This window comes from Euwallacea similis, chromosome 32 (assembly GCF_039881205.1).
Source record: "Euwallacea similis isolate ESF13 chromosome 32, ESF131.1, whole genome shotgun sequence".
Taxonomy (NCBI): Eukaryota; Metazoa; Arthropoda; class Insecta; order Coleoptera; family Curculionidae; genus Euwallacea; species Euwallacea similis.
In genome coordinates, this window is record NC_089640.1 from 1,046,831 (window position 1) to 1,072,696 (window position 25,866).

General features: G+C 37.8%; 2 protein-coding genes and 1 pseudogene across 4 annotated transcripts; 2 read left to right on the forward strand and 1 right to left on the reverse strand.

Moving 5' to 3' along the window:
- Nucleotides 1-1,513: 1,513 nt before the first annotated feature.
- Nucleotides 1,514-21,260, forward strand: Zasp52 (Z band alternatively spliced PDZ-motif protein 52). Of its 3 annotated transcripts, none has more exons than XM_066403942.1 (16): nucleotides 1,514-1,789; nucleotides 7,130-7,281; nucleotides 8,664-8,838; nucleotides 10,174-10,307; nucleotides 11,096-11,199; nucleotides 11,513-11,648; nucleotides 13,156-13,242; nucleotides 13,294-13,386; nucleotides 13,441-13,546; nucleotides 13,647-13,802; nucleotides 14,074-14,242; nucleotides 15,747-18,723; nucleotides 19,466-19,652; nucleotides 19,716-19,836; nucleotides 20,417-20,532; nucleotides 20,590-21,260. In XM_066403942.1, exons 1-16 carry the CDS (start codon nucleotides 1,682-1,684, stop codon nucleotides 20,665-20,667), a joined length of 4,899 nt encoding a protein of 1,632 aa, XP_066260039.1. In that variant the 5' UTR covers nucleotides 1,514-1,681; the 3' UTR covers nucleotides 20,668-21,260. The 3 variants fall into 3 exon arrangements, with proteins under 3 accessions (XP_066260039.1, XP_066260038.1, XP_066260040.1); XM_066403941.1 differs by lacking the exon at nucleotides 11,513-11,648 and adding an exon at nucleotides 11,250-11,394 and having other exon boundaries at nucleotides 1,515-1,789; XM_066403943.1 differs by lacking the exons at nucleotides 11,513-11,648; nucleotides 13,647-13,802 and adding an exon at nucleotides 11,250-11,394 and having other exon boundaries at nucleotides 1,515-1,789.
- On the forward strand, nucleotides 2,740-6,849 carry LOC136418115 (uncharacterized; annotated as a pseudogene).
- LOC136418040 (probable tubulin polyglutamylase TTLL2) lies at nucleotides 20,902-25,866 on the reverse strand. The gene is given in 10 exon segments (XM_066403945.1): nucleotides 20,902-21,500; nucleotides 21,559-21,741; nucleotides 21,793-21,875; nucleotides 21,925-22,294; nucleotides 22,350-22,552; nucleotides 22,610-22,886; nucleotides 23,450-23,609; nucleotides 23,664-23,767; nucleotides 23,821-23,940; nucleotides 24,689-25,866. Coding segments are annotated over 10 exon segments (1,710 nt in total). The 5' UTR covers nucleotides 24,770-25,866; the 3' UTR covers nucleotides 20,902-21,371.

A 25,866-nucleotide genomic window follows, 5' to 3' on the forward strand; every position in this document is an offset into this window, starting at 1 on the left:
GGAGAAAAGTTCAAGTCGATAGGTTATACTGTTTTCAACATATAGGCGTTTAAGAAGCAAGTAAGAAGTAAGTAAAGGTGTTTCCAACGAAGGATAGTTCTAAAAAATGTTGTTTCACATTTTTTCTATGTTTTCTGGTCAGATTTCTGAAGCCCAAGTTAGTTGCTTAAAAAACATTTTGGTTTTCGGTGTATACCTCTAAAACAACTTGATTTCTTTATGTACGTGTGTTTTGGGGAAATATATCGCCTAAAGAGATCTAGATCTGGCAAAAAATCGGAGCTCATTCATGATTTTCTAGAAAATTTGAAAAAGCAACAAAAGTTTAAGTCAACCTTAGAAGCGTATAATTTCATGTCTATTATACTATTATTGTATATTATGTTCGTATGAGTCGTTTGGACGCAGGTGAGTTTTACTTCTCAAATTTAAAAAGGTACGTTTCTTTATTTTGATTTGTTTTTTTTTAAAAGGTGTATAAATGATAAAAATGTGTTCACATTGGTTTCCTGATCAATTAATTGAATGCTGGAAATGACCGCCATTTACCCTAAATGCAATAAAATAAATTTTGTTCAAAGCGTTGTCTTACGTTACGTAAGATTTCGGGTGTAATTTGACGGTATTCATGAAAACTCATCTCTAACAAAACGATTTAGTGAAATCTCACTTTTAAAGATCTTGCCAACCTCATTTTGAAGTCTGCAACTTTTATTGTGATAAATTCCCCATAGACTTTGAAAAGCTGTCATAGCAACGGGGATTATGGCACTGAATTGAAATTTGAAAGTTATAATCAGGGTACAACTACATTTAATATGATGTACCCCTTGACGTCCGTTCCCATTAGAAATTTTGGGAGGTAAATGTTACCCTTGCTGAAGGGTTGAAAATACAATAAAAAATCAAAGAATGAGTGTTATGACACATTTTCGTTTTAAATGCCGAAAATCGAGGTGCAAAGTTTTCGTTGAGCCACCCTGTATTAGAGCGCAGTGATGAAGGCGCTTATTATTGAGCCTTATAAAGGTTGTGGGACGGCTTAAAATCGACCCTTGATTTACGCTTAAAAATTAGTTGCTTAGAGGTAAACGTGTAACGTGTGCATTGAAATAGGTATATTTTCATATTTTTCTGGAATAAATATGAATAAACTATATATATAAATAATTTTTGAAAAGGTGTGTAATGTTTGATTCATTGTTGTAATGTTTTTATCATTGTTTTGAAAAATGCTGCATTTATTTATAGGAATTACCTCTTACTCAGGTGTACTCATTAATTACGAAATTGCAGCAGTACCTATCAGGCTTAAGCCTAGGTGCGCAAAATGCAGACGAATGAAGTGCTTCGCAGATTGCCTGTGCTGATGAGTCATTAGAGGCATCCCCTACATGCAATTGAGCTGACATCCCGTCGACCCACATATCGGAACCTTAGCCGCAAATTTCACAAATAAACAAGACGCGTATTCCGAAATACCAAATTTATTTATTCGTAACTCTATTAATACCCGCGGTACGACTTGGCTCCCCACTCGGGCTGTTGGTTCGTAAAGAGACGCTTTGCAGCGAGACGCCGACGACGACTCACTCTTAAACATCGTCGATTTGAATAAGAACAATTTCGGAAAGTTTGTGCCAAAAAGGAAGTTGCGCGAAATTGGTGCGATACCACTAGAATGGCAGCTACCCTCTCAACGGTGCGGCTGAATAAGGGAGACTCGCAGAATTGGGGCTTCCGGCTGCAGGGCGGGAAGGATTTCGGCTCGCCCCTGGTCATCCAAAAAGTAAGTAACGGCAGCTGGACCTTAAAAATAGAATCTGCATGCCTTTCAGTTAATCGAATTTAATCGGATCGAGAAGGGATTAAATTGGGCCGGAGCGTCGAGGCGCGTTCGACGTTTAAAAATAGGCGCAAAAATTGAGGCAAACAAATTTGTTTATAGTTAAAAGGCGCAATGTAGACGAAAACGAATGGCTCTGGATTGCGTCGAAACGACTAAAATATTGCATTACATAATTATCCCGCGCTGGGTAAATTTAGAAAATATTATTTTTAGATGTATCAAAAACCCCCAGCGCTATTGCGAATTTTTAAATAGTGTTTCATCTCTGACATATAAAAGCTAATTTTAGGCACCCCCCGCTCGTCACGCTGAAATCCGACACCCTGCTGTAGATACTTAACACTTTAATTTTTTCTATAAATTACATATCTTTAGGACTGAGAACAGGAATTCTGAGCTAATAACACCCCCTCATAATCTAAAAATTATAAACTATTTAAAAAGTCACAATTAAGAGTTAAGCTCGTACAAATTGTACAGTGGTCCAAATTTTCCCCCAAAAAAATCTCATAAATTTTTAATAATCCCTGAATATTGCCCTTTAAAATAGACATTACCTCCCACTGTAGTGCGCTTGCGTCCTTATATTGCCCTTGTGACAGCGATCCTTTGAATCTCCTGTCAAACGTGACACACTGATTATTTACTTCTATAAACTGGAATAAAATATTTTAAAATAATTCCTTAAGGAAATTAATGATAAATCGCTAAAAAAACTTGTTAAGTTTATACTGCCCTTTCTTAATAGTTTATATTGAGTTTAATAAAGCTTTAAAGGCGAGTTTTAAGCCCTGATTTGGTGAAGGTAGGCACGGCATGTGCTCTGTAATTAAGCAGTGGCGGAGATTAAGCCGCATTATAAAAATAATATGAAGAATTCTAGAGCAAAGATGAAGAGGTAAGTAAAAGAAGGAAAAATAGAAAATAATAATATGCAGAAATAATGCATAGACGGTTCGGGCAACTTCTCCTATGTTTTGGCTTTCACTTTGTGGGCTCAAAAAAGATTATTAATGGAAAACTTAATTAACAGTCTATAAGCAGGATATTACGCAATTATTGTCAAACATCCTCACATTCCATGTGAATTCTTGGCCCACCTGCCAATGAATTTTCCACTCGCTTTGTCGATTTTTTAGGTTCAGGTACGTCTTGATTTTGAACTCGTATTGGAGCTGGTACAGAAAAGAGAACAGAAGGTTTTCTTTACTTCGGTCAAGTGTGGAGAAAAAACCGGAACACTGGTCATTAATTGGTCGGAACGGACGATGTGAAAAATTCAACGCATCTTTCAAGAATGAAGAATGCCATTATCCCCATCCTCTGGGTTAATAACGCAATGAAAACGCGCCAGACCGTATAGATATTCCGACTTGAAACTAGCAGTGCAAGACAATTTAATAATCTAATTGCATGTGTAATTTTGAGAAATCACTGGGTAGCATTACAAGGCAGAGGCGTACAAAAATGATAAAAATCCAAGACAAAGGGACACTATTGGAGTAGTGTCCATTATCGTCTGGTTTTCTCAAATTTCCCGTTCTCATTCCTCCTTTTCTTACGTCTCTGCGACGCCAGTAATGAAACATAAATAGGCATTTTCTGCAAATAATTCATTGTTTTGAAATATCGCAAAACCATTATCTGAATCAGCAGTAGATGCCGCATTCCCGGATGGCAATGGCCTTCCCAAGGTAAAGCACGTGAAAATAAAGGTCACATCAAAATAACTATGAGGACGTCTTTAGTCTCGCCCAAAAGATATTTTGAATATATGTCGTACGAGCTGCTTTTAGGTGATCCACTTTGCTTGGTGAAGTTATTGCACATCCTCAAGCATCACTTGGGGTTTATGGTCGTTGTGGTAACAAGCACCAGAAGTTGTTGAGGCAAAACTCTGGTTGCCACACCGACGATGTTTATGAAATACCGCAGATCGGGCAAAAAAATCTAAAAATACTCCTGCTGGAAATTGGCCCTGTTCCAAGCGAAAATCGTTATGAAAACGCTTCACTAAAGGGAATAATAAGACTAATTTGATAACCCAATAAGAATCTGCATGCTAAACAAACACGTCCATTAGATTCTTAATTAACGTGTCACGGCTGCATCAAACGCATCCAAATCCATATTAGGAAATCCAAACCACTTGAAAGCCATAAGAAGGACGTTTTTAGAAATGAGACCAACGTGGCCTTTTTAGTGATAATTTTGATGGGCCATAAAATTTACGGTCAAAGTTAAGGCTGGTAATTAATGCCTTATCTGGGTAATTGTTTGTTCGAATACGGTTAGTACGTAACTCAGTTGATTAAGGCAAATTCCATGTCGAAGTTATGTCTAATATATTGAAAATCGCACGGTTGTATTGTCAAGGTTTTGGGTATATTAACGATAATAAATCCTGAAAACAAGAGCACTTTAAAACAACATATCGTGTTGACCCAGACCGAAAAATATTTTTATTGTCCGATTTGGCACACCTCTTGTTTTCCATTAATACACCCAAAGTGACTTTAAAGTGATGCTGCTAAAGCATGCATGCTTAGCAGAGATCGCAGCAAAAGCTCTTTGCAATAAGGGATGGTAATAGGGATAGAGGTGGATGTTTCAGTTGGAAAGTGGCTGAAAATGAAACGTTATTTGGCTGTAAAGGAATTCAGTTCGGAAAAAATTAACTGATAATTTTATTGAGAGAGAAGAAGTTGAAAAATCTTGACATAGACTGTGTCTTTTTTTCTAAACAGGTAATATGTAAATGTATAAATTCTGAAGATTTCGCTTGAACTGAGATCTCAAATCGAGGGATCTCTATGTCATCAAAGTCCAAGGGAATATTACCTTTATCGTTTTGAGGCTGTTAGTTTGGAGAGTTTATTGAAATTCGTTGCGAAACCTTTAACTTGAGCCTCAAATGTTTTTTCTAAGAAGGGTGCACTTAAAAATGCAACATCAGAAAACTACCGAAAATTTGGCTTCAATTGAGACTATCTAGAAGGAGCTACAGTCTTTCAGATTTCAAGAAAGTTGTGATTTTAAATTTGCTCTATTTGAGGAGCTTGTTGAACAATCCCTCCGAACGAGAAAAATCCAAAATGTCCCGATATTAGCTTCCTCTCTTGTGACAGAATTCTCCTGAGAATATATTTTCTAATTGTAACTTAAATTGATGCTCTTTAGAGAAACCTGTATGACCTCAAATCTGAAGACAGTTTCCGTTGAATTTGCTCTATTTTAGAACTATGTTAAAGTAAAAAGCATCACTTAAACTTTTTATTTTCTCTCTAGATAGGGAATTCCCCAAGGCATCCTAAAAATGTTACAATTCAATACAAATGAAGTCCTCTAAAGGAGGTTACAGCCTTTTAAAAAATCATAAATAATTCCATATAAATTAGAAAAAAAAACATTCCCACTCAACATTAAACAATACCTGAACTCGGCTCCATTGAAATAACTTAAAAAACATCGCGTTTGATCCTCAAACAGGCGATGTGTGACGTAATTGAAGGCTTGGCAAGGATGAATGACCCAAAATTAATCTCCCATTTTAATTCATGGAAAACTGGAGATTTTGCCAGTCACACCACAACTTTCCTTGTCAATTGACGCCCTCAAATCGAAATGGAAATAAATAATGAATCTAAATTTCTGTAATAAATTTAAAAGATTCTGATAAAAACAATAAAGAACAGTTAAGTCCCAGCACTCAGTGATTTAGTAATCTAACTCAAATCGAACACTATCATTAGCGACTAAGAAATAAAGCTTTTCCTGGAAGTCCCTAAACACCATCGCTTCCTTGGAGTCCTCTGCAGCTACCACTTTAAAACAGCTATTAAAGAATGCTGCTCAAGCTGCAAGCTTTGGTTTTTCATTGTTGTGGACAATATGTTTCAGATTCTGCAATATTTGATCCATGTGAACATTTACTCCATGTGTGATTTAATGGCGGAAATTGCTGATTCTAGCAAAAATATTACTATGCTAAAAAGTATTTTTCTAAAAATTATGTTTTGGTGTAGACCATGGATCGGTGGTTCAACAAAATGTCTGCGCTTTTAAAGCTAAGTAAAAGCTACATAAAGCTGCTAAAAACATCCAGTTAAACTTAAACCATTCAAGTTTGCCAATAAGGATCATTACAGAAGACATTCTGTTCTTTCTACCAACAGTCCTGTAAGCCATAAGAAGTTTAAAGCCATAAAACTGTCCTAATCTACATCAAACAAAGAATATTGATTTGTAAGGAAATTTACCAAAATCAAGCCAGAAAATCGAATATGGGCTGAAGAAATTATGCCTGAATTCCTCAGAGAAACACGAAGGTATCTAGAGTTGCCTCAATTTACGAAGGACCTTTTGCAGAGCCTTTTAAATGCAAACCGCCCCCTTCACTGAAATTTGGACAAATTAGGGGTAACTTGACCACAACTCTAAGTAATCTTTTAAGTTGATAAAACTGCAGGAAAGTGAAGTTAAAATGATGGAAGAACTAATCAAAGGTGGATGCAGTAGAGTTATTTATGATACAATAAAAGAAGGAATTAGGAAAGAAAATGGGCTGAAACATATGGAAATGATTCAAAGAAATCACCTCAAAGAGCTGCTTCCCCATAAAGAAGCAATCTTGGTACTCATGGAAAGCACAAAAACAAAAACAAAGAAATTTAGGCAAGACAAAATCGAAATTTTGGAAATTTTAGATTATTGGAGAGAGCAAGAGTAAGGGAAAGTTCGCTCTTCAATGGAAAAATCTAATACAACCAAAGCAGAATGGCAAAGAAAAAAAGTAGTTGAAATGAAGCAAGAAACGATTAAAATCCTTCATGGCAGAGAAAAATAGATAATTGCCAGAAAAATAGAGATAATTCAGGCGATTAAAGTTGTGAATCAAGTCAGGGAGTTCCTTCCAGATTCTGAATTTGAGTCTATTATGCGAAATGAGAATAATGGAGTTGCAGGTCAAATTTTTCATTACGAAAATGAAGATGAGTTAGAGGAAAAAGGCAGGGATTCTTAAAGAAAAGCATAAGATAATGGTTGAGAATGTAGGCTGGTAAGGGCTGTGCGTAAGAAAAAACTATGTGGTGATGGAGAATCATGAGGTGGATCGATTGAGGAGGGAGTTGGAGAAGAATGGAAAGTTGAAAAATAATTTTTAGTTTCAAGTTATGTTTCAAATAAATGATTTGAGATATGGCATCTATTATTACTGTGTTGTAATTGAAATTCTCAGTATAGATTTAAATTGAATTTTATCAATGATTTTTCTTTAAGGTAAATGGAGGTTCTCCTGCAGAAAGAGCCGGACTAATCGCCGGCGATTCTGTGATCAGAATAAACAACGTAGACGTTTACAATTTAGCCCACAAAGACGCACAAGACGTTATCGTCAGGGCCGGACCAGGCTTTGAAATGGTTATCCAAAGGTAAAAACATTATTTCTTTATTTTATCAAAAGCACCCTTAAATGTTGGCTTGAGTAAATGTGCCCTGGGGAAGCAGGGCCTTCAAATTTCAAACCATATCTATACACTTGAATGTGCTCAATTTGAGTCTGTCCCAATTGAAATGTTATGTGGAGAACCCTGACAATCACTTACTTTTCATATTCAATTACAAAAAAGCACCTTGCGGTGTCAATTCTTCCAATTTTTGCCTTAAAAGAGGCACCCTATAGGGAACTCCATCTTCTAAAACTTTAAGAAAATTTTGTTATTAGATTTGCTCCATTTGTGATTTCGTCTCGTAGGAAACTTAACACCAACTTCTTATTTTATCTCTTAGCAGGGAATACCCCAAGTAGTAAATTCTGAAAATTTAGCTTCAACTGAGAACCTCTAGAGAAAATTGCATGTCCTCAAACTTCAAGGGACTTTAACGCTTAAATTTGCTACAATTGAGGGCTTCGCTGAACTTATCTGCAAAACTCTTGAGTTTAGATTCACGTATTCACTCCAAGTATATAATACCCGAAGTTATAAATCCTGAGGGTTTAGCTTCAATTAAAATTCTCTAGAGGGATTTGGACGTTCGCAAACTTGAACACTATTTCGCTTTTAAATTTGCTACATTTGAAGAGTTCTTTTGAAGTAACTTTCATTTTTAATTGAATTTAATCTTCACTTTAAACAGATAATACGTTAAATTATGAATCCTGAAAGTTTAGCTCTAATTGAGACTCCGTAGAAGGAGATGCATGTCTTCGAACTTCAAGAAAGTTTGACTTTTAGATTTGTTGCATTTGAAGTGATTGTTGATTTTTTGCAAAACTTTAGCTCCACATTTTCACTTTAAGTAGAGAACATCTCAAAAGTGAAAGTCCTGAAATTTTGACTTGAATTCAGGTTCTTGAGGGAAAACTGCCGCTTCTTACAGTTGAACACGGTTTTGCTATTAAAATTTGCTCCATTCGAAAAGATTTGTGTAAATCGCTCATCGATAAATCAGTTTGGCATAAATCTTGACATTAGAGTTTTATTTTCTGCCTGTTAGTAGAGAATGCGTCTGAGAATAAATCCCGAAATTTCTACAAGAATAGAGACCCTCTAGGGAGAGCTGTAAGCCCACACATACATATATCAAGGCAGTACAATTTGTGAAATTTTTGTGTCGTTTTCTTCCTGAAATTCATGAATTTCCTCTTCGTTATTTAACAATTTAGTGAATTTTGCTTGTGCTTAGCTGCAAACCTTACATTGGAGGGACGACACTAAAATCGTGCCACGAACCTTGACCTTCATAATTGGTCCATTGCCCAAACATATGACCCTATAATAATAACCGATGATATTCGATTATATCATTGCAGAGGAGGATCAACGTGGAAACCGACAGTCATTCCCACGGGAACATACTCGAAACCTTCCCCCTCAATAAACAACGTCAGTGCAGTCACTCAAACCTCACTGTGCGCATCTAAGGGAGAGAATATCGGAGCCATCGGAACTGGACATAACTTATCTGCGAAACCCTTTGCCCCGCAAGTAAGTCAAAATTGGCCCTTTGAGGGATGTCCTGTTGGAATGATATATATTCTGTTGTGGTAGGGGTGTCATAGTTCTTCACTGAAATGTTCGATCCCGCATAAAAATAGCTCACTAACTTGTTTGTTCTGGACGCTTTTCAATAACAAATTCCAATTTAAACAATCAATATGAAAATAAATTAGAATGGAGCAAGTTGCTAATGGGCAACTTGAACTTGGTGGCCATTAATGTTTTAATAGGTGTAGGAATTAATTGAGCAGACCCTCACCATTCGTTGGTATGATTTGATTTAATTGCAAGATTGATGCTTTTTAATCGAGCAACAGTCAAGGCTTTGTCGCTGTTTGTGCAATTTGTATGCAGTTTTTAAGTCGTTTAATAAGCAATTTTATGTGTATAACATGTCATCTGTTTGTGAGTTCCTTAGGTTGCCATTTCCGTTGGAAGAATAATTCGTTGTTCTTACAATAAATATAATTTGATATTAAAAATTCACTGAAACTTGTAATCGTACTCAAATTGTCATAACTTTGTCTAAAATCGCTGAACTGTTATGCAGGAAGTATTGCTTAAAACTAAAAACCTGAATTTTACTAATCAAGTTGATCATCATTCTAAAATGAGGTAAAAATCTCAATTTTGAACCTAAAAGGGCTAACTGTCAGGCTTGCTGGCTTAGAACACGTTTTGGGGCAAATTTTTTTCACATAATGATACAAAGGTAATTTAAAGTAAAAAAAACGAAGCTTTATCGTGGTTCTATGTGGAACTCCCTATCTTTAGCAGTAGCAAAGTTAGAGCATTTCAAAATTAACCTAAATTTTTTGCAATTTTTTTAAAGATTTCTTAAGAACCATTTGAGATAGCTTAAATTATGTTTTGTTGGATGATGAATCTTTTTGATCCACATATTTTCCAAATTCATGTATACCAAAAATTCCTACTTCCTCGAATTATAGAAGAAAAATCTATGGGTTAATTTTGTCATAAAATTTTCGAACAAAATGGATTATTTAAAAATGTTCCTTCAACAGGTTCATTTCTTAAATATCTTCAAGTCATATGGATTAAATGCAAAATCGTGGACTTTAGTGCCATATTTCGTCCCCAAAATCCTCCTAAAAGGCTATTTACTTAGACTTCCGAGCATCGTATTAATTTATTATTTTGAGCGTCCCGCCTTCGTAATTGAAAGTGAAAGAAAACAAGTTTATTTTGCCTTATTACATGTATTGTAGCTACGAAACTCATTTCACAAATTTCTCATTGTATCATTGCATTGCCTTTAATATTCTTCATTTAAATTGGTCCATTAATTTCAATTACATCCAGGTAAACGGAGCAGTCAACGGGGGTCCCAAACTCATCAACAACCAATACAATACTCCCTTGAAACTTTACTCTGAAGACGCCATCGCCGAAACCATTTCTGCGCAAAGTGAAGTCTTATCAACTGGAGCTTTAGGGTAAGTTTACATAAGTTATTAAATTTAAAGTAAGTTTAAAGAGTAATATGTATTATGCTCTCGAATTGTTGACGACCCACATGACGAAATCATCTGAAAACCACTTTGGCGCTCTTTTAATAGATTTTTGAACGGTGAACTTTCAACACTGGGCGCGATGCCAACGATGACACCATTGTTTTCTCCTCTATTTGTTGTCGGCCTTTGAATTCATTCACCGATTAAGTGTTATGATTTATGTTCGGATGTATGTGGGAATTAGTACGCGTCACTTTGAAATTGAATATTACACAAAATTCGTTTCAGTTTTGAAGGAAACCATGTTAGAATAGCTCAAAAACAGTTTCCTCTGATTCATTTTAACTCAATAAACCTGAAGACACGGGTAAATGAAAATTAAAGCTTACTCTCGTGCATCATATAGTCTGAAATCTAAGGAATCAAAATGCATAACGGCAACGCTGTTAAGAAGGCTGTCTATGGAGCTGCTATGTTCGATTTAAACAAATGCCAATCGCAACGTTGTCATTTATCTGTTTTGTGCTCTCCTGAAATTCCGCTCCTCTTATGATTATTAGATCTATTGCGTTTCGATCGCTTAAACAGCTTTTCTAATTTAAAATGTTGGGCTGTGTTTAAATATACATAAATATAGTTGTTGGTCCATTGTTTCAAAACCGCTATTGACTAATTTCAGACACGTTTAGAATAAGTAAACAGGAAATAATCGCCAGATTTATTTCTGTTGTTTTGCCAATAGTGTGACCTTAATGAGCATTCAATTTCAGCGTGAATTTCAAGAAGAACGAAAAGAACTACGATGCAACAAACAGCGCTGTTTATCGCATGCTCAAAGAGGCTGAGAACGATCATGATCCCTCAAACGATGCAGGTTAGTTTGCTTTTTTTCTTGTTATAACTGTTGTAACATCCCCGACTTAGAGCCAGAAGCAGGAGTGGTAACCACCCCTAATAGGGGTATTGCGGGGCTAAGGCACGTGTCCGCGCCTCAAACCAAACCGGCGCCCGCCAATCCCCAGTTACCCCCCGGACAAAACATTTGCGCCGAATGTGAACGGTTAATTGTGTGAGTATGAGGGGATTTTCAGGTTTTTGACGAGAGGATTTCCGACATCATCATTCAGGCTTTGCACCGATTTATCACTGCTATTTACAAGCAATCACATCCGTATTTTCTTCTTCAGTAAATCACTCGTACGAGCACCATCACCAGCAAACTCAGCCCATTGAGCCAAGGCCTTGCCCTGAGGATTCCCATCAGCAAAAACCAGCAAACTCGGACAGTGTCACTGTTTGCACCGATTGCGAAAGGGTTATTGTGTAAGGATTAGTGTTTTTCCTCTCTATGTTGTCCATGGAAGTGACCTGTCCACTGGTTTTTGTCCCTTTCTCTCACTGTTGTATGCATGATAGAGACGCATTAAGTAAATTATAAAACTCATTTCTGCATGATCTTGCATGGTTAGTTCAGATTGTCTTTAGATCAGTATGTTAAATTAGATCTAAATAAGAGTTTGTCCAGGGATGAAATTGATTGCAGAACCTGCATGATATCGGTGAGAAAAGATAGCTTCAGAAAACAACCGTTTGATCAGATACTTAAAGAAAACCGAATTAAACTAAACTTGGCATAAATATGATCGTCGACATTTCCAATGCAGGGCTCAAATGCGAGCAATGGGTGTCCATGGTACAGAGCACAGCTCTCTTGTAATGTTTTTACAAAGCCGATTGACTGGATAATTAGACTCGACAGAATTTGACTAAATTTTGAATAAAAGATATCTTCTGTATTTCCAACGTATAATTTAAATATAAACATTAGATGTCCATTGCGAAGGACCTTTTCCTCGTTCCATTTCCTTTAAAAAAAAATGATTTTCAATCAATCTTGGTACAAACAATACTTCTAGGGCTTCCAACATATAGTTTAGATATGGATATTCGTTGTCTATGGTGAAGGACGCTGCCCTCTCATAATTTTATTATTAAACCGATAAACGATTGGGTACTCCGAATGAATAGAATTCCACGAATCTTGGTGCAAAAAGGCACTTGATCAATATATATTTTAAATATGAACATGAAAAGCTTGTGAAAGTATCTTCTCAGCTGTCGTTAAGTTTATTAGCAGAAGAATGCGTATGGGTTCGTTAAATCATTCAAACTGAACTTGTCTGTACCGAATTGGATATCTCGGTATATGTAAATGGTAAGAGGCGGGACGAATACACGCAAAAGTGAAAATGCAGGTCTAACTTATAGTGTATTAAAAGGGGCTTTTCGATGAGTTGCGCCACTGTTGTGCACCCACCTAGAGAATGCTTTATGGTATAGACTGATGAGGGTTGAGAGGTGAGTAATATTTGGTGACAAGTGAAATAGGTGTGCAGGCAATGATTTCTTTTGAGGATTTGAATTTTTTCTTTATCCATTTTAATTTTCCTTCATACTAAACGAATTTGTAGCCCTCTGTGAAAAGGGGCCTTCCAGTGTAGCGTTGCCCCACTTTCTGGGTGTCATAGCTTAATTCTCTCAATTTCTAAACGTAAAATATTATTATGTGTAGTTATATAATGCTTTATTATGTAGTCTCAAAAGGGTTGGAGAACAGAACTGGTTCTGGAATCTTGGTACAAACGATTTCTTTGTTCAATGTACGAACATTATACATTCCCTTCCAAGGTAAAAAATACACTTTTCACTTATATCTTTAATAGCTTCGTTAAAACTCAATACCATCCTCATTTATGTGCTTCACCTCTCGTCAAACCTCGTAAACTACTATGATAGCCTTGATAGCATATATACATGTCTCAATTTTCAGAGGAGTCTTTGTGCGGATAAAAGACAAAAATTTGCACGTTGAGTGCTTCAAATGCGCCACTTGCGGTTCGTCCCTGAAGAACGTCGGGTAAGGGACAATAATAATAAGTTAGAGTTTTATTAATAATGTTTAATATAGATACTACAACATCAACAACAAGTTATATTGCGACGTTCATGCAAAATCGGCGGCTATTGCCAGTAACAACTCAGCGGCTATTCCAATTTCTTCGTGAGTATTTTCCGATTTAGATTTAATCATAAGTTAAGATAATCAAAATTTCAGTGTCAGAGCCCCTGCAAGTGCAATTTCATCTGCACTTTCAGGACATTCTTTACCTGTAGCATCACCTTTATCACCGAAAACTCCGAGCTTCATCCCATCATACCCGGTAAGGATATTCTCCATTATTGTAATATTTAAATTCAATCACCCCATCATATAATCTTCCATTTTGGGAATGGTTTCTCCCGAAACAACAAAACTTTTAGCTCCCAGAAGACCCGATCAGTGGCGAAACTCCAGCAATCACGTTACTGCCCAATTTAAATTCAACCCCATCTCACGACTCTAATACTAAACCACCCAGTAACAGTACTCTTTATAATTCTACCGCCCCTGTTTCGTTCAGTAAATACATTAACAAGGTAAGGAATTTGATTTTGCGGACGTTCTTTTTTGTTATTAACCCGTGATATTAGCGCATAGGCCGTGGGTACTTTTGTATATAATTTTTAACAGTAATTCAGGGCTGGATTTAAAAACTAGTTAAAGGAAATACATGATTATTCTCTATTTTACTACCACTCGAAATTTGGTTCTGAAAGTTGAGAAATCTGTCTCTGTATTTTTTTACCTCTATGTGGTTTGTTTTATAAATAATTTTCCTCAATTGAAGTGAAGTTTTTTCTCATTTAGTCGAGTAACATCGGTGGCCCCAGGCCCTTCTCCAGTGTGAGTGCGCCTCTGTCCCCTGGTGATACTTTGCCCAGGGCAGGCCCTTTGTCACCCCCCAACCACTACAACAAGGCACCTCTTTCCCCTCCGACAGGACATTCCTACGGTTCTTACAGTCCAGCATCGACCGGTAAGTGAACTTCCTTATAAATGTATTCGAAACTATTATTCCTACCAACAAAACCACGAAATTGTAATATAAATTTGGACATTGTAAAGTAAAATTACAAAAATATAAATATAATATTTAATCTAAAACATAGTGTAAATTTACGGATGAAAAAACCTTCCAGGAGGCGGTGAACCATAAACGTAAGACGTGGATTAAGCCATTTACTATTTACCATCAAATATCTTACTGAGAACAAATTACAGACGAATGTATCTAAGACATCCCTGTGATATTTCAACGCCTACTTGAGGTTTTTCAATGATCACGTATTACAATACATGTAGAACACCTACTTATGATAAGTAACGGTCTCAAAATTGCGAATGTTTCAGTAGATTGTAACAAACGTAGAGACGTTAAGAGAAGATTGGTAATGTGTCAAAAATATAATATCAAAACCTTTTCTTTTAAAAACACCCCTGTATCTAAGGAACTATTGATTTATTGTTATCCTAATCTCCTTGGGATAGACAAAGATGGCTCTACTTCACATCACTTTCTTCTGTTTCAACGGAACAAGTGATTAACTCGGAGTTTACGAGGGCGGTTTTAATAGTTCTCGTCATTTTTGCCTAATTATTTTTGTATTTTAAATTATATGAATCAGTTAAATTTGCACCTTCCATACTTAAAACCTTACATTTTCAAATTTAATTAAAGAAATCAGGTAATGATAATAATTCCTTGAACTGTTTAATTTGGATCTGTGTTTCGAGGTTAAACGACAATATTTCCGGTGACACCAACCTACTTAGTCTATATCTACGTCTTTCTATCTTTTCATGCAGTAGATAAGGAGGACTATACTCGTTTTATTTTCTCACTTTAAATCTATGTAAGAGAGTTTCAAATAGTAGTACTTTTTCGGAATTTTTACTCGCATTGAAAAATCTTCTTTTAGCGTTTTTACTCAATAGTTTTCCCATATTTCACTGTTACCCCTTTTCTTAGGCCGAACATCCACTTTAAACTCTGCAGGTGGACTTTTTAGAGGTAGATCGCCTATCTGCTCTCTGTTTCTAGGCTTTTTTTATCATTTCCGTCTCATTTTATGTACACAGGAGGGCTTTCTTGTGAGGAATTATTAATATACAAGAAAGTCTGCTTCTAGTCATACCTTTCTAAAATAGTATAGCTCTCTTTCCAGGTTTAACACGGAGTTTTCTATTACAGATTGGTCGTTCAATTCCAAACCGCGGCCGTTTTCCTTAGTATCAGACTAGATCCGCTTTATCGAAATTGCTTTCAATTTCTGCATTTCAGCTTTCTATAGAAATGGTCTTTTTTGTGAACTTAATACGCGATTTTTCAAAACGCTGATTGGCCTATAGGTTTAGAGTTATACTATTTTAAATAACGTTCAACCGCATTTACTTACCCGCTTTAATATGTTATTTTTTATTTTTCTTTTTGTTTCCTTTCGTTTGACCCTTTTGTGTGTGGTGTGTCGCTGTATGCAAAGCCCGGACAACCAACGTAATCTGGCCCCCTCCTCACGAGGACTCAGAAGTCCCCACTGCTTGTCCTCTTTTCTATCCACCCCCATCGAAAATTGAGGCTGAAATCGAGAAGAAGTCTGCCATTAAACGGAAGACTCAATTTGAAAAGGAGTATTTCTCAGAGGAGACTGACGCAATGGATGAGACTCTGTCTTTTTACTCTGAAGATATTTCTTTGACGGGAAGAAGGAGTGCGAGTGAATGTTTGGAGATTTTATCTGAGACTTTAGATACCCAGAAACTTGTTGAGAATGTGATGAAATCCAGCCCAAACTTCAAAGTTCCACCTATGAATAACAATGATGTTAGTGCAGTGAATTTTGAAGCCAGCTGTGTTAAACCACCAATAACTGAGTGCTGCCAAAAACCTGACTCTTGTGATCTAAAGAGGCCCACTCAGTACGCCCCAAACACACTTGAGTGCCATTTATCCACTAAAATAGAAAACACAGTTCCCCAAAAATGGGAGTCTCCTCTAACCCAAGCTGTGCGTACAACTGCTCCAGATCCAGACACTTTTTCCTTGATGCCTTCCAGAAAAGCAGCGGCAAGCCCTATGGCTTGCGCCCTTGCAATTGCCCCTACGCAGCCTTATAATCTCTCCTCCAATACTCAAGGAGCTGTATCACTTCCTGAGGAAACAGAGCCGTATTTCCCCCCAGAGCATCCTATTATACCTTTAGAGCAACCCGAAGAGACTAAGAAAAAGGAAGAGCGTTTACCCATACCGAAACCTTATAGTCCTTTTGTTAAAGCTCTGGAAATAGCGCCTGAGCGACCTTTTACCCCTGTGGGGGGACCCCCGATTTTACCCCCAGTGAAGAAGAAACCTAAAGATTCTTTGGATAAGTTGCTGGATGAGTTACCTAGACCTAGCGATCATCTGGATATGAGGTGTGCTTTAACTACAGCCCCTGAAAGGCCCTATACTCCGCTTATTGCAGAGTACATGGATACTAATACTAAGAAAGAGCAAAAAGTTAATAGAAGTGACTTGATTAGACCGTTGAAGCCTGAAGAGTTACCTGCTTCATTTAAAATGAATGTAAAAGAGGCGAAACCTCCAAGTTACTATGCTCCAGTGATGTTGGAAGAGAGGATTAGGGCTGAGGTTCAAGAGTCCCTTAACGCTTCTGAAAGTAAAGAAATGAAAATAATCGAAAAGGAGACAGTTGAGCCTGCTCAAGTGTCTCATCAAATCATCACAACCCCTCAAGAGCCTCAAGTTCAAACAGGGAATTATGCTCCTATGTTCCAAGGCTTCACCTGCTCATTCAAAAACAAAACTGATCACTCCCAGTTCTCAGTTGAGGTCAGCACCACTCCTCCAGTGCTGAGCCCTCCTCCCAAAGCGCAAACTCCAATTTCATACGTTGCAGTTGTGGAGGAGAAACCAGCTCGGATCACTAGAGAAAAGATCGTGGAGGAGAAGTCTGGAATGCAGCAAATGTCGAAGAGAGAGGAGAATATTACCCTAGAGGTGCAAAGACAAGCAGAAGAGGTTGTTCAAGTGAAGCCTGTGCCTGTGAATACCATGTTGCGTAAGCCTGAAGGTTTACCCAGTTATCAGATGGATTTAAAAGCCACTGCTGAAGCTGATTTAATTTTGATAGAGAGGAAGCAAAGGGCTGAAGCTAGGATTGAGGAGCAGAGAAAGAAACAGGGGAGGCCAAATCCGGTTATGCAAAATCCTGTAATAACTGTGGCTCCAAGTGACTCTAATTACTTCCATGATGAAAAACCTCCTTCTGGGACATTCTCCCCTCGTCCTCGATCAATCACCCCCAGCATGATCAATAAAGCCCCTCCTTTATTGCCTTACTACCAAGACAATTTAGTTCCTCACTTCGTGGGTACTGTTGAGACGAATGTCTTTGACCCTGCTCATCCAGAGATTTCTCGCACTCCTAGTCCCCATCCAGAGAGTAAACCAGATCGCAGCAGGAGCCCCTCTCCATTTCCGGGACTGCACAAGCAAGAACGAGCTAAATCTCCTGCTGAAGGTCCTCCACCAAATCCTCTAAAATCGTCGAATCCTTTACCGAATCCTCAGGATTCCAAAATAAATGTGGCGAAGCAAAATTTGCAGACATATCTTCCGGAATACAAAAATCAGAGAGATAAACTAGAAGAGATGAATGTTTATAAGAAAGATGTTGATTTTGCAGAAAGCAGCGATTTTCATAGTCAAAACGTTGCATATCCAAACACCGAATTTGGAGTCAGAACTGGTAATGTACAACAACAAATTCATCAACTTCTTCAAGTGGCTGATACTGAGAAACACGAAACTCAGCTGCAGCAATCATGCAGAATGGTAGCAAAAACTGACATTGCTCAGAAGACTCATCAGGAGCATATGGCGAGTGTGAATGAGACTCAAAGTAGTGAGGTGATTGAGGATGGGACGACCCAAGTGCATAGAAGGAGGATTGTGACTGAGGAATATGAGCATAACCATAAAGAGAAAAATATTGAAATCGCCACAAGTGTAACTCAAAAGCGCCCTTTTTGTAATGTGAATACAGTTGAGCAAAGCCCAGTAGGGCAGAGCTTCCACATAACAAACCCTCACCACAATTTGAGCAGTAAATTGGATACTGCAGCAACCCTCCAACAAGCCTCTAATAGACTTTCGGAAGGGCAGTCTCAAGTCTCCCAACAATTTCACTCCTTAGCCCCGACTCCTCCTCCTCCTCCTCCTGTACGCAAAGTATTCCCACCCGGGTCCTTGGCTCCAATAAAGCATGTTGCTTTGCCGAACAAACCTAGTGGAACCGTTACCAAACCCATTGTTCCTAAACCCGATGTAGGTGCCGCTGGAGGTCGTCAAACTGGAGGGATTACCTCCGCCCCTAAGAGAGGGAGAGGTCTGCTAAATACTGCCGCCCTCCCTGGATCCAGAATCCCCCTATGCGGCCATTGTCATGGTCAAGTCAGGTAGTTTTAGTCTACAATTTTCTGCAGCTATTTTTTCGTTTTCTGTGTTGTGTGTTGCACGTTTTTCCTTGTTTTAGAGCATGCGAGTTGCCAGACTAACATCTTTGCGGAGGAGTGCGAGCAGCTTCCTTTACCACCTCCTCCCAACTCCGTCCCCGTTTATAGTCAAATTAACATTGCAATTCCTCAATCCAATTCTCGTCAACTGGACTCAATTGGGTCCTCTCCCAAATCTGATTACTCCAACTCCTCCACGTCTAGCGGAAAACTGACAATGGCAAAAGAAAGAGTCATAAGCGAGATCAATAAAGGACTTGTTCCATTGAAGAGCGTGAGTCTGTCGCAGACTCAGAGTCCTCGCATGAACTATATTGTCAGCAATGTAAGGACTATCACTGAGAGTGATGGAGCTAGAAAAGTTAAGTCTGAACTGGTAGTTCCCATTAATAATGGAGACACAGTTGCCACCTTACCTGACCATTTGACTTTCACCAATAAAGCTCTCACAGAGGAGGTATTGGAGGAGACTTTTGGGAGAGTCACTATAGTGGAGAGCAAATTCGATGCTACTGCTAACAATAACAGGCCCTTTTGCCACAAATGCAATGCGGAAATTGTTAGGTAATTGCACTCAAAAACTCTTTAGAACAGTCTCCTGGTGTTAAGGCTTCAGAGCTACTAATACATGCTTCTAGTAGGATCCTAATCTTTCGACTATGACAAAAATTTGTGATTTTCCCAGAGGACCTTTCATAACAGCATTGGGGAAAATCTGGTGCCCGCAACATTTCACCTGCATGACCCCCTCCTGCAAACGCCCCCTGCAGGACATTGGGTTTGTAGAAGAGAGAGGACAGCTCTACTGCGAATACTGCTTTGAGCAGTACTTGGCTCCGCCCTGTTCCAAGTGCAACTCGAAAATCAAGGCAGTAAGTAGATACAAATCAACTTTGGCAATATCCACAGGAATTCTGGAATTAATGCTGTTCCAGGACTGCTTGAAGGCTATTGGAAAAAATTTCCATCCAGAGTGCTTCAACTGCGTTTACTGCGGTAAGCTGTTTGGTAATAGTCCCTTCTTCTTGGAAGATGGTAATCCGTATTGTGAAACTGGTAAGTCGATAAATTAGTGAAAATTCTTAGTATAGGAATTATTTTGCCGCTGTTATTAAGTTGAAGAACAGTTAATATGTTAATAATTGCAGAAATTAGTCATTGGCGTCACATACAGGGAGTCTCCTATGTAAAAGTTGCCTTAATTTTTTGTTTCTCACACTTCTTAATTTTTCAAATAAAATTACTGAATCGCAAATATTTTTAAGTAAAAAGGGTCCTCTTATCATTCCCTTAGAAGAGACCGTTTTCCAGAAAAATAAGTTTTTATAAATCGTTTCTCCCTGTATATATCATAAATAAGCAATTACGAAATAATCCTTCTCTGAATAGTCAAAACTCTAATTGCTCCTTTCGATTGACTGAAAAAAGGAAAACATATTGAAGTTTCTTCCAAATTTTAGAATAATTGCAGTCGTTCCCAAACCGTAAAATCTGAAGGGTCGCATTTAGAAGGGCGGTTTGAAAAATTCAATTCCACCCTCCTACAGGTTTCCTTTGATTTTTTCGCTATATCAGGACCATTTTCAGTGAATAGTACACATATTTTACACGATGAAATGCTTTTCCTTTACTCTAGATTGGAACGAATTATTCACCACAAAATGCTTCGCATGCGGTTTTCCAGTCGAAGCCGGCGATCGCTGGGTTGAAGCCCTGAGCAACAATTATCACAGCCAGTGCTTCAACTGCACGGTAAGCCCTTATAATTAATGTCTATTCCATTCACTTAATCATCGTTTTACGTAACAGATGTGCAAAAAGAACCTGGAAGGCCAAAGCTTCTTTGCCAAGGGCGGACGTCCCTTCTGCAAGAACCACGCCCGCTAAAAGCCCCATACAGTCTCAAATGCTTCTTCACAAAGCTTGTTACTATTAATGACCTTATTCTTCATATGTTCCACCCGTAAATAATCCTAACGATTTACCTACTTTATTTTATTTTATTTTATTTACCTGTGCTGGGATATGTAATGTGTTCGTTCAATTCTACTAGAATCAATATTGTTACCAGATTATCGGTTGAGGGTTTTGCTATTTAATCAGATCTTTCTAACTTCCTCCCTTAACATTTCAACCCTTAATAATTTCAACTAAAAAGGTTGCAACCCTAAGTAATATTCAATTGAAATGTTGAGAGGATTTAGTTGTAAATAAACACCTGTACATTTTTCTTTGAGCTTTTGATCGTTGTGTCCTTAGAAGGAAATGATTGCACATGGATTTCTCTTTGAACTGTAAAATTGTCGTTTTTATGTAGATATGTCAATATACAATTTTAAGTTTAAATTATTATTGTTCGTTGTATGGAGTTGTGCCATTATAAAATTAGCAAATTAGGAGGATTGTTTGATCGCACCGTGTAAAAATTTCTCTGTATAAACTATATCAAATATAGTAATAAAATAAGACATAACGCGGAAGGCAAAGATCTTTTATTTGCAAGGCAGTGAAACTCATTTGCAAAGGCTATATTGGCATATTAGCAACATGAAAAAAGCCTCAAATTTGGCTTGTCGAAATCAGAATTTTTTTTACAATGGTGGAAGCCATATGTCTCCACTAATGTCCATTTCTTGTTGGAAAAACTCGGTCAATTGACTTTCAGAAGCAGCGGGATGTTTCTTCGCTAAATCCTTGGCTGCTTTCCTGAACTTCATCACCTTTAGCATATGAGAAATGTTGGCAAGTATTCTAGGCAAACTTGATTCATCCACCAACCTTATTTACCATGACCTTTACTCCCATATTGCTGCTAAAATTGCCGCCGATATTGTTGTTTTTATCCAATTTATCCTCCCCATTCAAGGGCCAAATCCTCACCCAACCCCCTTCCCCAGACTTGGGCCTTCGCCAGTCTCTACCATTCCCCCAAGCACTGTTTTTCTTACTATCAGATTCTATCTGCAGTAACATTTAATATACATAAAGAAGCGGTATTTGGTGAGTAATTACCATTAATGGCTTCTCTTTTGGCACGTTGCAAGTATAGGGCAAACCCGGGTCTACTTGAACTTCTGGCAGATTCATGTAAGTCTCTTTAAAACAAAAAAAAATTAACCCTAGAAACAGAGTCAAAAGACTTACTTTGATTGTTGGCAGAAGAAGACCGCATCCTGGCACGACTAGTGTTACCTCTGGATGATATTTGAGGTGCAGACAAGCGCTTGTATCTTCGCCTCCATCGGCCTGCAGCACTCAAAACTGTGACGGTCCCCTTTAAGGAGCCCCTCCTCTCCGTTTCCTGGTCTCTATAAGAAATTTCTCCAACATAGCTATTTTTTAAAGTAATAGATTACCTATTATTGTATTCGGAATTGTCCAGCCATATGTTGAATATAGACAAGCCTGTGTTGAACAAAGGCAATCCTAGAAGATCGAACATGTCGTGCAACATTGGCTTTTTTACCAGGCAGTCCACATCGCAATCGTTACTCAAAGCAGGGCTCAAGTTTACCTAATATTAAAGCAAAAAATGGGTGGAAGTTCCTGGGAATTTACAAAAAATGTACCTCCAATAGCCAGGGTTTTAAGGTGTTATCTATGAGTACGTCAAAACCAAAGAACTCGAAACAATTTGTCGAGTGTGGGATTTGCTGCACTTGACTTAAGATTGTCAGGATCACCAATGAAGTGATTTTCTGCCAAATAAGCCAATCAGGAATAAAAGCTTGTTGGAAGTATCTTCTCAGCTGCCTTAAAGTCCATTTGCAGCCTAGGGAGCGAACTTAAACTTAGTAAATTCTGGTTATTTCTATAGCTTGGATCTTACCAGATCCAACTCGATCTTTCATTTCCGCATACCCAGGTCCAAGTTTATTGATAGAGGAATTCGTGAGGTGTCTAAAAGGATTTTTTAAATCGTTCAAACTGAATTTGTCGGTTCCAAATCGGGCTAGTCCTTCACGGTACATGTAAATGGTGAGAGGGTGGTACGAAGGGACGCAAACGTAGAGGCGCAAGTCAAACTTGTAGCCCCCTATTAAAAGGGGCTTTTCGATGTAGCGTTGCACCACTGTGTTGGTGTCATAGCTCAATTCACTCAATTTCTAAAAAGTAGAGGTAATGGTTAGTTGTGTGCAGTCAGAGAATGCTTTGTTATATAGGTTTATCAGTACTTAAAGTTAAGTAATATCCAAGGAAAGTTAAAGATGTATTAAAAAAATTAATTAATCAGTTAAGAATTTGATTTTTTATTCTTCGCCATCGTGTCGAGATACAGGATAAAATCATACTTGTTTTTAATTAAACATGAACCCTTACGTTAGAAGGGGCTTTTCGATGTAATATTGCACCGCTGTGTTGGTATTATAAGTCGATTCAGTTAGTTTCTAAAGGTATAAAATTGTGATGAATTTTACACAGTTAGAGAATACCTTATAGTGCAGATTCATGAGGGTGTATACGCGGACAAGTGAAATGTATTGAGATAATGAGTTATTTTAATGATTTGAATTTCTCCCTTTATCATTGTATCAAGATAAAGAGTATATTGAGCTAGCATCTAATAGATGGCACCATTGACGGCCGATCCAGAGCGCAAAATTCAAAAATACATTTTGAACTTTTTTCGTGTTAAAACCTCAACTTTTCAACGAGTCTTAATTCTCACCTTAAACAGGAATATACCTTTCCCCTGGCTCTGCGCCACTGGCTTACAAATCCAAATAGGCTTCTCATCTGAAACCAAATTTTCCTCCTTGCTTGGCCTACTCCTACTACATTCTGCCGCTAATTTCGTGTATTCCAACGGCAAGTTGTACCCAAAAGGACTAAAATGTCCTCCATATTAATAATTCTGTGAGGCCTCTCAGCAAAAAACCCACCTAAAATCATACACTGAGCCATAAACTCTCTTCATTGATCTCATGTATCGTATCAGGTTGTCCTTCCTGCAAATCGTAGACCCTTTAGGAATGTGATTCAAGTACTAAAACCATAAATACTGTAACTTGAGTAGCTTTTTTCAGAGGCTCCTCATACCTGCCAAGAATAGAGGCTTTTATGATGATTGCTGGAAAATCCAGTGGTCCTCCACCACAAATTCCAGTTGTTTTCATTGTGCTCGCTGTCGTGTTCTTTCCATCCACGTTCCAAACAAACCTGAGAATATGTGAACGCTAGCGCATACAAAAATAATAAGTAGATAATGTCCCCTTTGACCTACATATGCTTGGTACGCAGCTATCTAATTTGTTTTAAACTAAAAATTGCATTGCATGCAATGGAAGCCTAATATGAGCTTCAATTTCAGTTCTAGAAGGGCCGATTTATTTACGGTTAACTTAAAATTAGTCGCATAAATTTTCAAAGACATTCCAGCAGCAAATCTAGCTGGCCTTTAAAAATGCAAATTTACCAAGAAGATTATGGGAATTCCTTGATATTGGCTGCCAGAGCTAGCAGTTGCATTTTCGTTAATTATTATGCTAATTTCCTGCACCTGGCACCCAATGGTATAGTTGGAGAGTTATTTTATTAGTGCTTGGATATAAGGTCAACAGTGTAAATCGTGTCAATTATGCAGTAAATTATTACTTGACATAGGCAATCCACTATACTGCTAGAGCTGAGCTTGATTGGTACAAATTTCCAAATGGCTAGGTTTGTTAAGGAAGCTTTTCTTCAATTTCAAAGTTTTTGGTAACCATAACTCTAATGGTAACCATTTAAAATTAATGTGAGGGACAATGCTAGATTCGTGGTTGTTCGGCAAGACATTGACATCCATCTGGATTAATAGAGTCACGCAAATGGCTATAGGGGCAAACTCCGCTTCCTAGTTTATACTATTAATGTAATACATTTACAGAATTTATGTGATTAATGATTATTGGAAGAATTTTTTTACCTGAGTTAGCAGCTGTGGCCCTGTTCCGTTCTCATTTATCCTGAAAATAAAGGGCCCATTTCCAAAGCATTCTTCATACATTATCGTTGAAGGCCTGCAATTATTAATTAGAAAATTCTTGAGGTCACTTCTATTGCAGTCAATACTGGAAGTTTAGTCAAGAGAGCTAGAGTTACGTGCAACAGGTGCCAGCTTTGTTAAGGCACAACGAAATATCGAACATAGTAACGTTTCAATTACTTCAACTTTAAGCCCTAAGGTAAAGCAATATATAAATGGCACATGTACCTCAAGAAGTTTGCCTCATTCAACTTTATTAGGAGTAATGTAGGGTTTTTAAGGGTAATATAGAACAACACGGGGCAAAGCCTCAGTTACGACTGATGAAGGATTCCCGAACAATTCGAGTCGTGGCATGAAAGACGACGGTGACATGCGATGGTCGGGCCATTCATATTTTCCTGCTGACTTCCTGAAAGCTCATGTACCAGGTTAAAACGTCGTCTGCAGCAGCAGCAGCAGAGACTTGAGCCTTGCACACCAAAAAATAAAAGAATTTATTCTAAAGGATATAATACAGATCATCCTCAAAGCGTGGAATTGCATAGCTGTTTGTAATAAATACATTCACCAAGTGATCAAGAAAATTTGATTTATTCAATACAATTAATTTATTTAAAGGAATTATGGATAATTACTGTGTTATGAGCTTCATAATTCTATTACCACTGTTACACTCTTCCTCCACTTCGCCTACATCATCGTCACGCGGATATGTTTTACTTCCCCGTGGAATCACGAACATTTCATGTTCTCACAATGTCCATTTTTGAGCGCATTTTACCGAAATACCAGTTTGCAGGATGGCGTTTTAATTAGTCCCTATTTACGTAAATGATATCAAACAAAGGTAAACGACAGTCATCTAGAATTTAATGGCTTTCGTGTCATTTATATTCGCGATGAACGTAAGCTTGGCATACTCTATTAGCAGTGGTGGTGACGCTAAGACGATCGATTTTCTCCCCATTATATATATTTAGCACGTGCCAGATAGAAATCCGAAATGAATGCTCTATTTTTAGAGTTGTCCTTAAACTTCTACCATGACTAGGCGCCATATTATGTAATCGAGGAGAAATCGTATCCACTTCCACCCTTACGAGACTATATTTTAA